At 60.9% G+C, this 12,095-nt stretch overlaps 1 protein-coding gene across 4 annotated transcripts; it reads right to left on the reverse strand.

Moving 5' to 3' along the window:
* Positions 1-580: 580 nt before the first annotated feature.
* On the reverse strand, positions 581-9,534 carry LOC111160755 (NOP53 ribosome biogenesis factor). Of its 4 annotated transcripts, XM_022524087.1 has the most exons (13): positions 9,283-9,534; positions 8,746-8,810; positions 6,761-6,872; positions 5,883-6,082; positions 5,443-5,513; positions 4,210-4,305; positions 2,811-2,915; positions 2,516-2,719; positions 2,075-2,250; positions 1,851-1,917; positions 1,175-1,251; positions 1,013-1,069; positions 581-639 (listed from the first exon to the last, which is right to left on the reverse strand). In XM_022524087.1, the coding sequence occupies exons 1-13, from the start codon at positions 9,504-9,506 to the stop codon at positions 633-635; spliced, it is 1,461 nt and encodes a 486-aa protein (XP_022379795.1). In that variant the 5' UTR covers positions 9,507-9,534; the 3' UTR covers positions 581-632. The 4 variants fall into 4 exon arrangements, with proteins under 4 accessions (XP_022379795.1, XP_022379797.1, XP_022379798.1 ...); XM_022524089.1 differs by lacking the exon at positions 581-639 and having other exon boundaries at positions 1,009-1,069; XM_022524090.1 differs by lacking the exon at positions 581-639 and having other exon boundaries at positions 1,009-1,069; positions 6,761-6,866; positions 9,283-9,529.
* Between the last annotated feature and the right edge of the window lie 2,561 nt (positions 9,535-12,095).

A 12,095-nucleotide genomic window follows, 5' to 3' on the forward strand; every position in this document is an offset into this window, starting at 1 on the left:
TCAGTGTCTTCGGATGTGCCTCAGGTCCATCACCTTTCGGACAGAGAGGACTGGCGCCCTCTTGGTGGGGGGGAATCCTCCGCTTGAAAGTACAGTAGGTTTGGGGCACCTGGTCTGAAGCTGAAGCGTTGGTCTTTGGCTCAGGTCATGACCCCGGGGTCCTGGGATCGAGTCCCAGATGGGGCTCCTTGCTTAGCGGACAGCCTGCTTCTCCCCCTGCCTGTGCTCACCCTCTCTCTAATGAATAAATAAAATCTTTAAAAAAAGGACAGCAGGTGCTCGGCGACCATCACAACCGCCCGTCGCCTGTGCAGCAGGACGGCAACCGAGACCTGCCTCTCAGTCACCCGGGCAGAGACGTGGGCCATTTCCCTCACCCCCCAGCTGTGATCTCCACTCCCCCTTCTCGGCTCCCCACCAGCCGGCGAGCCCCATCTCTTCCGCTCCCTTCCCCGAAGATCTTGCCGCGCCAGGCTCTGGTGGAGATGAATGTTCTGGTACCAGCACCCCCAAAGTGCTAGGGAGGGACAGAGAGAGACGCTGCCCCCAGGAGGGGGACAAGTCACATGTGAGCCCGAGGGGTCAGCCAGCGGTGATTTATTGTGGGGTAGGGGCTCCGGCATCCGTGGTGTCTACAACCTGGGGACAGAGGAGAGGGGGCTGAGGGTGCGGGGGCGGAGGAAGGGCCTCATGGCCTCACCCCCTCGACACGGGCCAACTCCGGTTCGTGCCCTTCCATTTCCCTCTGGGGAGCCTCCCCCACCCGGACTCTGGGCTCAAAGGCATCTAGCGTGGTGCCCCCTCCAGGTCAGACGGGGCCCCACCAGGAAGGAGGGCAGACGGCCCCTACCAGGAAGGAGGGCAGACAAGGGCCCCCACCAGGAAGGAGGGCAGACGAGGGCCCCCACCAGGAAGGAGGGCAGACAAGGGCCCCTTCTCCTCGGCAGCTCAGAGGGGTTCCTGCCGCAGCACGGAGCCCCGTCGGCCGGGCAGGGAAGGGGGCGCCACTTACTGGATCTCGCGGAACGCGCGCTTCTCCACGAGCTTCACTTTGTACTTGCGCTTGAACCTGCAGGAGGGAAGAGAGCGGTCAGTGGCCAGCAAGCCCACCAAGCGCAGGGGCGGGAGGTTTCCCGAAGCCCTCCCTCCCCGCAGCAGCCCTGGGGACCCTCACTTGGCTCTCTCCCGAGGCTCGATCATGTTTCTCTTCTGGAAGCTCTTGAAACGGTCACGGAGAATGTTGCCTTCCGGCTGTGGGACACAGAGAGGGAGGCCTCAGTTGCGGGGGCCCACCCTGGCCCTGGGCTGGTGGGGTGATGTGGAGGGACCCCTGGGCTAGGTCCGCAGCACCAGTGGGATGGAGGCTGAAGAGGCGGAGAGCGTGCCGGGCATGCGGCAGCAGCGGCACGGGCCGGGCTCAGACCAACAGGGCGCGCGGCCCCCGGATGAAGTAGAGTTGGCGGCAGCCCCGAGCCGGGCCCAAACCGCGGGGTCCACGGCCGTGGCGAGGCGCCCAAGGCCACCGAGCAGGTTCTAAGTGCGTGCAGGACAAGACCGTGCTGAGCTTTAAGGAGACCTGCCCAGCACTGAAGGGGAGAAAGGTGGGGCCGGGACCCCAGCAGCTGCTTTGGGACCCGGCTGGGAGGGCCTTCCACAGGCCATAGGCTCCAATCATACCAGTGGGCCCCGAAGACCCCGTGCCCTCAGCCCCCAGGCGTCAGCCCAACCGGCCCAACCCTGGGGCAGCCGTGATGTCGCCCATAGCCCCTGCGGGCATGGGGAGCAAGGATGGGTATCATCACTGGGCACGGGGTCTCCCCTACAGCACAACACCCCGGGCGGGCAAATACCTTCAGGGTCCTGAGCGAGTCAGACAGCTCCGAGCTGAGCTGCACGTCGATGTCGGGGGCCTGGTACCTAGAGAAAATGGGCAGGGGTGTTCAGGGGGTTGGCCTCGCCCAGGGCAGCAGGCCCTCCAGAACAGGGGGCTCTGTGGGGAAATGATCTTCTAGGAGGAGGCCAGGAGGGAACCGGGACCCCAGATTCCCGCTCCCCACCCCAAGCCAGGCCTCACTTGAGCCGCCCCAGCCTGCGGGGTCTGTCCGCCTCGGCCAGCCGCTGTGCCCGCCGCCGCTCCCGCCGCCGCGCCAGCTCTGCCAGCCGCCGCGCCACCTGGGCCTTGATCCCGCGTAGCCTGAAGAGCTCCTGGTGCCGGAGCCGGGCCGCCCGCACCTCGGCCTGCTGTACCCGCTGCAGCAGGGCCGGGTGGAGTCAGGGGCCCGGCTGAGCACCGTCCCCTGGGAGACCTCTCCCCTGCTGAAGCCCCTCCAATGCCACCTCCCCCGACTTCCCAGCTGTTTCCCGAAACCACCTTCCTTACCCGTTGGTGGTCTGTAAATCCCACACCCCCAATATAAGCATCAGGGCAGCAGGGACTCGATCTAGAACATGCCCCGTCACATCCTGAGCCCACATGCGGCGGGAGAAGCAGCAGGCTAGAGCCCACAGCGCTCACCATCTTCCGCGCAGCCTTCTCCCGCCGCCGCTGTTGCTCGGTCTTCTTCTCCGCCGCAGCCAGGCGTGTGGGTGCCGGGGAGGCCTCCACTCCTTCGGCCGGCTCCCTTCCAGTCTCGGGCCCCCTGTCCTGGCCCTCACCTGGCTCCCCCTCCCCGTCTGACTCCTCCAGCAGCCCCTGGCACAGCTCCTGGAACGCAGACTCCTGGGGTGGGGGGGTAGCGGCGTGTCAGGGACAGGGTGGGGGGAGCACAGGGAAGGCAGGGGCAGGGCAGGGCGGGCAGGTGTGGGCTCACCTGGGTGGCAGGCTGCTCCGAGGCGGGCAGCGCCAGCCGCCTTTCCAGCTTCTCCGCCTCCTTCTCCCGCTGCAGTTCAACCTCGTGGGCCGCCCGCAGCAGGGTCTGGGAGGGGAAGGGGTCAGGGCTGAGGACCCAGGGACTTACAGACAAACCCAGCCTCCCACCACTGTGCCCCAGGCCCTCGTCCACCCCACCCCACCCCTGCGCTGTCAGGGGGTGTGCCCTCCTCCCGCGCCCGTCTGCTCTGCCAGTTCTCTTAGAGGACGGCCCGATCCCTGATCTCTGCACTCGGTAGTTTTGTTCACGCAAAACGCAGAACAGGCAAACGTGTAAAGACAGGAACGACAGTGGGGGCCGCTGAGGGAAGATGGGGCAGGGGGCGGTGATGGCTGATGGGTTCCAAATTTCTTTTGAGGGGATAAAAACATTCTAACATACTGGTGAGGGCCACTCAGGCCACACAACTCTGCAGAGACGCTAAAAACCATTACATCCCACGCGGTGAGTGGGCGAGTCCTAAGGCGTGGGAGCGCTCTCTGTGACACAGTTCAAAGAAGAACAAGAGACATGGACTGATCTTCCTACGTTCTTCCCCCACAGCCAAGCCAGCCCGCAGGGGATGGCGAAGGCCTCTGCCTGTGACCGGCCTCCTCCCGCTCGGCGTCCTGGAGCCGGCTTCGCCCACACCGTGTTTCAGGCGCGGAAAACTGCTCGCTCTGCTCCGGGTCGGCTAAGGGGCCCATTCGTCATGAACAAGGCGGAAGGGCACTCGCTCGAGCGTCCCACGTCTGCTCCATGATCTCGATCTGTCTCTGGGACCTGTGCTCCCCGAGGCCAAAGAATGTCCCCTCTGCTCACGACACCCGTGCTCAACAGACATCACCGATATACAGTGACTCCCACAGCCAGGTGTCTGCTGCCGACCTAGCCTAGACCTTGGAGAAATCTCACCGGCTCAGACCACTAGCATTTCTTTGAAGCTTTTTGCATCTAAGCCCGTGGACTCCCCGAAAAGTGGCATGGTATGGTCTCATACACCCCCGGGCCTTTGTACACACTGTCTCTGGCACACGCCTGAGAACACCCATTCCCCTCGCTCCCCACAGCAAACTCCTCCTCAGACCTCTGGTCTAAGCTCTGATATCCTCTTCCTCCAGGAAGCCTCCCTGACCCCCAAGGCTACGCTTGGCGACTCCTCTGGGTTCCCTCATCCCCGCCCTCTGGGTCATCACTGTCTGGGAACAGGTCTGTCTCCCGTGCTGGACCATGAGCCCCAGGAGGGGAAGTCGGGGGTCGCCTCGGTCACTGCCGACTCCCCAGCAGCGGGCGGACACAGGAGCCCAGTGAGGCCAAGCCAACCAGGTGGCCAGGCCACAGCTGAGGAGAGGCTGCATACCTGGTGGTCCTCGAAGGACGGGTTGTAGGAGGCTCCAGCTGGTGTCACCTCCACAGCAGGGACCTGGGAAGGCTTGGTGTGCAGGTGCGGCGGCCGCTGGAGGAGGACAAGGCTCATGAAGCCTGGCAGCCCCACAACTCGAGACCGCGCACGCTCTGAAGCCGGTTCTCCAGGCGGGGCAGGTGGCAGAGGCCTCGGCAGGGCCCACGGCCTTCCAACTGGGAGGTGCCGGTGGGTCCGGCGTCTAAGACAACGGACACCTGTTACCCAGCTGCCGTGCTACCCAAGGGAGCCACAGCCCCAGGATGAGAAAGCTCCCTGCGGGGGGCTGGGGGGGCCCCTGCCTTCCTTTCCTGAGAAAAGTCCCCGTGACCCCTGCTGTGGGCACCACCGGTAAAAACACGGCTACAGGGCACCTTGACTCCAGTCCCCGTCCGTCACCCTGACACCTGCGGCGGCCCTGGCAGAGGGCGTGAGGCGGTCTCTGTCATTCAGCGTAGAGGACAGCGGACAGAGGGCTGGCAGAAGCCCCTGGCGCGGCCCGGCCCCTGCCGGAAGCTTGTGACAAATGCAGAAACCCAAGTCTAGCCGGCCCAAATCCGAATCCGATCAAGACCTGTGCCTCAACAAGACCACGGCAGGGATAGGGGGTGGTAGTGGTTGTCCCTCTGGCCTTCGCCCAGAAGCCTGGGGGTAACCCCAGAAGCCCCCGGCCCCCACCCACTCCCCACACCCAACTGCCCACCTGTCGCAGTGCTTCTGCCCCAGGGCGTCGTCTTGGGTCCCCCCCCCACCCTGGCACGTCCACCCACCGCGATCCTGACTCCTCAGAGCTGCTACCGGGACCCCACTCTTCTCCTACGCAAAATCACTAACAGGAAAACTCCAAAACCCAAGCTCCTTCCCACCAGGCCAGCCTCCTCTGAGCTGTTACTCAGCCCCGCCCTTGAACTCCCTAGTTCCCTGCCCAGAGGCCCTGTCCCGGCACAGCCCGCGTGGGGAGGACCTGTCGGCACAGGCCCCTTCTCAGGGAAGCTTTGCTCATCCCCCAAAGCACCCCACCGACCGCCGGCGCGCAGCCCTCTCCTCTGGAGGCACCAGCTCGAGGCCTGGCCCCTGCACGTGCGGTCTTGGCCCCTGGCTGAGACCGAGGCTCTAGGGCCCCAGTGTAGCGCCCACCACCCCCGCCCTGCTCTGACCAGTCGCCAAGAACCCCCTGTGCCACAGTCTCACCTTCACCCCTTTCTTCTTGGTCTGCTCCAAGAAAAAGGCATCCTGGCCAGCCAGGGGACGCTCCAGAGGGTCTGTGGAGGCAATACAGGGTGGCTGCTGGGGGCTTGCCAGTGTGGCCTGAAGGGCTCCCTCCCACCCCTCCTCCCAACAAAGACAGCACCAAAACATGGACAAGGGAAGGACGGACTCTCAGACCCCAACGGGTTTTGAACACCAGGCAAAAGAGCATACAGAAAGGTCCCAAAGCAGAAGGGAGCCAAGGCTAAGGGGCAGGGGGGAGCCCTCAGGAAAGGGAAGCCCAAGACACTGAACTCTGCTGAGGATCATCAAATTACCTGCCAACACCTCCCTCAGACCCTGTGCGCTTGTGCAGCACACAACCTGTAAAACTGTGCATGGCAGCCTTGTCCCCACCCACAAGTAACAGCAGGGGCACTCACTGTCTTTGGCCCAGAGATCATAGAAAGGCCGCTCGACGGTATCTTGGGGCCCGGGCTTGGCTTTGGTAGCAGGAGGGTTGAGAAGCCGGGCCTGTGCCCTGCGCACCTCCCGGGGCAGCTCGCCCTGCTTGGCCAGCTTCTCCCATAGCTGCTCCTTCCGCTTGAGCTTCCTGGCATTGGGGACCTGGTGGGCGAGGACGCTGGGTGGAGAAGTAGCACAGGTAGATAAAGCAGAGGCCTGAGAAAGGGCCCAGCTCCTCCCAGTCGGGCTCTGTACCCCCACTACCCAGCAGCTCCTCTGCCAAGCACCCCGTACAAGGTGCACCTCCTCTGCACTCCTCCTGCCTCTCCCACCCAGCCTCAGAGCCCACCCAGCCAGGTCTGTCTCCAGCCCGGGGCCTCTCCCCTGACCCAAGAGCCAACCACACGGGGGCCTCTGCAGGTCTCCCAGGAACCTCACACATCATTTCAAAACTGACCTCAGTTGGTCCCCACAGCCGCTCCTCCCATACCCCCATCTCAGGAGTCCACCCCATTACCCATCCAACCTCCCCTCCCTCACAGCTATCACTAAGCTAGCCTGCTGGGCCTCCTGATGGCTCCCAGCCATCCCTCCCCTCCACCCCCAAAGCTCCTGGCTGGGCCGAGGCCCTGCACTTGTCTCCTCAGCCACAACACCCCGGCCCCCACCTCATTTCCTCCAACCCACCCGCAAAGCCCCTGTCCGATCCCATCCCTCTCCTCCAAGTGACGCTCACCTGACCTGACCCCCTCCCCCCAGAAGTGAGTGGTGGCTGTTGCACAAGAGGACGAGAGACGAGATGCCAGAGCCCAGCAGGAAAGATGGGTCTGGGGGTGGGGGTTGGGGGGACACTCACTCTTTGGGGGCAGGGACCTTGGATGTGTTCTCTAGGATGAGGTCAACACGAAGGGGTTTCTTGAGAAGAAGTGATCTTTTCTGGCTTCTGGTCCTCTTGTTCAGCTCTGGGGCTGCGAGAAAGGAGAGCAGTCGAGGGCTCGGGCCTCCTCGCTTCCCAAGAGCAACTCCCCACCCCTGCGTTTCGGTCCCACGGCAGCCATCAGACCTGCATCCCAGGGCAGACAAGGAGGCCCCAGGCTGGCCCCAGGCTTCCACCTGGGGAAAGAGGTGCCCAGAGTGTCCAAGCTCTGCCCAGCCCCCCCCACCACACCCATTTCCTGGGCCACCTGGAAACAGCCCTGTGCTGGGAACAGAGAGAGGGTCAGACCCACAGCCCTGCCCTCTAAGGGCTTCCAGACAAGGCAGGAAAACCAGGAATGCTAATGAGAAAGAAGGCGACCAAGGGACACTGAGGCCCAGGGAGCTGGACTCGGGACCCAAAATGGCTGCTTCTCAACACGATGCTTTTCCACCTTCTTTCACCCGATAGTGAAAAGCAAACTCCAGGACCAAACGCACTAGGACAGAACCCACGTCCTTCCGTTTCCTAGGCTACGTCCTAAAGACTTCACTCTTCTGCACTTCCAAATGAGAACCTTACACGCCTAACTCACGGGGTTGCCTGGAAAGGTCATGACTGCAACAGCATGAGGCACCGTGATCACCTGGGAAAACCCGCAGTCACTATTACCTTTCTTCTTCCTCCCTGTGTCCCCAGGACCTGAAACTGAGAGCCACGAGTCAGTCAGTCACGTGTCCCTGGAGCTGCTATGGCACCGGAATGGAGCCCGTAAGCCACGGCCAGACTAACAGGCCACGAACAGTGCCTCTGTCTTTCTTTTTTTAAGCCAAAAACAGAATCAATCAACTGCTTCTCCTCTGTTCCCAAAGAGACTTCATACTCGCCAAGGCAGGCCTTCGGGATTACCCTACCTGTTCCCTGGGGCAGGTCCTGCCTTCCCCTTGCTGTTCACACGCCCATCGGCTCCCTTCTGTGAAAGGTGACCTCTTCAATCGTCACCTCTCACTCGCTAGCTTAGTCTCCTGCACCTCAAAGCAGGTCCTTTTCTGCTCACGGAAAGAGACCCTCTCACGTTCGTTGGAACGGACCCCTGGAATGAACCCACACTCGCTCCCTAAGGGCACCTGCTGTTCACGCAGCTTGCCAGTTGCTCATTAAAGAAGACCCTTAGCTTGGGCGCCTGGGTGGCTCAGTGGGTTAAAGCCGCTGCCTTCAGCTCAGGTCATGATCCCAGGTCCTGGGATCGAGCCCCACATCGGGCTCTCTGCTCAGCAGGGAGCCTGCTTCCTCCTCTCTCTCTCTCTGCCTGCCTCTCTGCCTACTTGTGATCTCTCTCTCTGTCAAATAAATAAAATCTTTAAAAAAAAAAAAAAAAAGACCCTTAGCTTGTTTTCTAGCTCCTGGTTAAAGCGATCGTCTATTTTTGGTCTGTTCTACTTACCCTTGGAAAACCTATTATTCACTCAAACCACCCCTAACTCACCTCTCCCGCACTGTTTCAGCAGTGCCCCGGCCCCGCCTTTCCGCAAATCAAAGAAACCAAATTAAGACCAGCTTCTTCTACTCGTTAAACTAGATCTTAGTCATACTCAAACACGTCTTACTAAAACAGGTCTCATCCTTTCCAGCTTTTCTGCAAGTTAATGAGAGGTCTGCTCATTTGCGTCTGATCTACTCACAGGCAGACCCCTGCTGGCTTCCGTGTGCCAGATGGAGACTCGATGGGAACTGCCAGATTGAAGACTGAGAGCTCGGATACCCCAAAAAGAAAATCTGACTTGTTAGTCTTTCATTCCAGATCCTTTTGTTTATAGTAAAGACCTTTCCTGGCGGATGCCTGCCACCCAAGCCCTGTCAATCATAGAGACTAAGATGGACTATACAGAAGGACCAAGGGGGCACCACCGAAAGCTCTTCCTCACCCTTTTTCTTGGAGCCGGTGTCCACGAAGAAGAGTTTCTCATCCGGGGCCTCTGATATCAAGCCACTGGGAGACAGGAAGGAGAATGTCAGCCAGAGATGTGGAGGCTGCGAGCTGCTAGGGAGGGAGGCTTAACCTCTCAGGGGGCCTGGCTTTCCTCTAGTACTATGCACATTCAAGCACCTTCTTCCCGCCATAGGATTCTACCAGGCTAAGGCCTCTCCCTTAAAATCACAGAACTCAGTACTTAACAGATCACAGCGCTTAAAATATCGTAATATTTAATTCTCAGCATTACACAAAGGTGGGTGCACGGGACGCACTTAGGCTACCATTACTAGTCACTTGCCTGAATTATAATTTAACACTGTGATTCCTGTATCTGGTAACCCAACCAAGACCCCCAACCTCACCCCAGAGGGCAGAGGTGCCCGATACAGACACGCGCAGCACCCCGGATGTCCCCGCCAAGCACGCTCGGACTCGCACCCCGCCTCGCCGAACGTGGCCCAGATCCCAGAAGTCCCGCCCCACGCACCCGCTAGTGCGCTCCTGCAGCCGCACGTCCTCCAGGAACTGGTCAACTTCCAGCCCCAGCGGCTCCTGAGCGAGCCGCCGCCAGCCTCGTTTCCTGTTTCTTGGGCCTCGCCGACGCCGCCTCAGCGCCGGGTCCACCGAAGTGGGACGGAAGCCCAGGAAGCCGGAATCGGCCTCGCTTTTCAAGCACGGCGTGCTGCCACGGCCACTGCCTCCCGGCGCCATCTTGGCAAAGGAAGCATTCGGTCGCCGGCGCCCCAAAGCCGGTTTCTGGCCTGCGCGCGCAGATTTCCCGCCCCCTCCCGTGACCTACTTCCGGTAACCGCAATCTGGGTAAAGTGACTGGAGCCGCCAAGGGGCGGGAATAAAGGGTAAATGTCTCCTCCCTCTTATGCAAATTCCCGTGGGCCTCGGGTCGTGGGTTGGCGGCTCCAGCCCTGAGCAAACACCTCTCCGCCTAGGAAAATTTTTTAAATCTGCGTATATTTTTAGTCTTTAACTTACTATTTATTATTTTTAATCCAGTTGTCTTAAAAAGGAGAATCAGAGCCGTCCGTGGCGGATTCGGCGAAAGACACGCTCCAGTCTCAGAACGTTTGTGTTTTTAGTGTTCTGATCCTAGAATCTTGGAAATCCAGGAGCTCTCCGAGGGCCGTGTTGGGAGCACAGGATCTCATATGCAAAGTGTTAGAAACATACAGGGTTGGCAGTGCAGGCTGGGAATCATGAATCCTGGACAAGCTGCATAGCTGTGCCTCACTTTCCCCATCTGTGAAATAGGGACAATAACGGTACATCAGCCTTATAAGTTTTTCAGGAGAGGAAACGAAATAATAAACCCACAACAGTGTAAGATTGTACCTGGGGCGGGGGTGTCTGAGTAGCTCAGTCGGTTAAGTGTCTGCCTTCACTGCGGTCATGATCTTGGAGTCCTGGGTTCAAGCCCCAAATTGGGCTCTCCCTCTCCCTCTAGCTCTGTGCTTTCTCTCTCTTTTTCTCTCTCAAATAAATAAGTCTTTAAAAAAAAGAAAAAAAGAATGTGCCTGGTATCCAAATGTTAGCTATTGTTACTGGCTCGCCCCCTGAGGTTTCATCTTAGAATCAACTAATCCTTGCTGTTTACAAATAAGGAAGGAAGCTTGTACGCCCTTGGGCTCTGGCAACCATTCATAGGGATCCAGGAAGCCCAGAGAGGGAGGGGGCCACGCCGGGGATCGCACAGCGGGATCCTCGCGACCCGCCCTGGAGCCCCCGAGTCGGGACTGAAATCCGGGATTCAGCGCGCAGCCCGTGCAGCTCCCGAGTGCCCGCCAGGGGGCGCTGGGAGCCGCGAAAGCTGGAGAGCGCGCGTGGGCGGCAGGAGCGCGAGGTCAGCGTGCCCCGGCCGCGGTGGGTGTGGTCGGGGCGTGGGTCCGGGGCTCAGCCCGCGGGGTCCGCAGGCCGAGGCCCCCGGGAGGGAGCGCGCATGCGTGCGCACACATGGTGGTCCCTGTGGACAGCGTCACCTCTCCTCCAGGAGTCAGCTTGTCTCCGGTGTTACGTGTCAGGGGTGGCGTCCCAGGTGGCGCACGCTGGCGGGCCGGGCGGGGGCGGGGGCGGGGGGTGTTGGCGGAGGCACGATGTGCCCGAGCCCGCGCGATCACAACCCCACGCCCCAGGGCTTGGTTCCCAGGCCCCCGCGGCGGGAGGCGGGAGAGAGGGCTGTCCCGGAGGGAGGGCCCCAGAGTGACTTTTCTTCGGAAAATATGTCGGTCTGGCCCCCAGCCCAGGCCTGAGTCATCAGACTCTGCAGCATTGAGTCATGGCCTCCAACCCCCCGCCCCACTCCTGGGACCTTGGAGGGGAGACCCCCCCCCAACCAACCTCAAGCCCTGCCCAGGGCTCTCCTTCCGGGGGAGTCAGGGGGAGAGCGATCCCCGCCCCCCCCCCACCATCCCAAGACAGCGTGACTTCCACGTGGAAAGAAGCCTTGGCTTTATTTGCTCTGTCGGAACGCTGTTCGCTGTTCGGTTCACAGGCCCCTCCTAGGCATGGGGTCGGAGCGGGGCGGGTGGGGGGGGAGCGTGCTGATGGGTGTGGGAATCCCCGAGAGCATCGTGGGGGTGGGCATCATCCCCACCTATGTCACCCTTCCCCATCTTTTCCATGGGGTCCCCCACCAGGGTCAAGCACTAGTATATGGTGAAGGCACCGAAGGGGGGAGGGCAGGACGGGAGGGGTCCCTTTAGGGAGGAGAGGGGAGGGCTGTAGCACCAAGAGCCCCTCCCCCCAACACATCCCCAGAAAGGGGACTAAAATAAAGCCCAGGCGCCTTTATATATGGTAGGGGCTCTACTTAAATTAAGGCTGTTGGCAGAAGGAGCTGTGCCTCAGTCTACAATTTAGGCCACCAGCGGTGGGGAGCCTGGGGGAGGGGGCCGCCAGGCTGGGTTTTCAAACCAGGGCCAGTGGGCAGAGGCCAAAAATACCTCAAAGTGGGCACACAGTCTCGGCAAAGCAAAGCTCCGAGGGGCTTTTCTGTCTGCTGAGAATCCTTATTAAAGAAGTGGGCAGAGGAGCTGAAGAAGGGTCCCTTTGAGGAAGTAGTGTCTCCCCTCTGAGCCCCCAGGTCCCAAGGCCTGAGAACAGGGTGGAGTTGGGGGCCGGATGGGCAAGAAGTGGGGAAGGGGGTCTTTGTGTTGGTTATTACAACCGGATGGCCACTGAACTACGGAGAGAGGCAAGGGGTCCCGCCCAGAACTGGGGCTCAGACTGGTTAGGGCCGGGTGTGTGTCTGTGTGCGTTTGTGTGACGGTGTGGGTGCTCTCTCCTGAG

This window comes from Enhydra lutris, unplaced genomic scaffold (assembly GCF_002288905.1).
Source record: "Enhydra lutris kenyoni isolate GAN:26980312 unplaced genomic scaffold, ASM228890v2 scaffoldscaffold77, whole genome shotgun sequence".
Classification (NCBI taxonomy): Eukaryota; Metazoa; Chordata; class Mammalia; order Carnivora; family Mustelidae; genus Enhydra; species Enhydra lutris.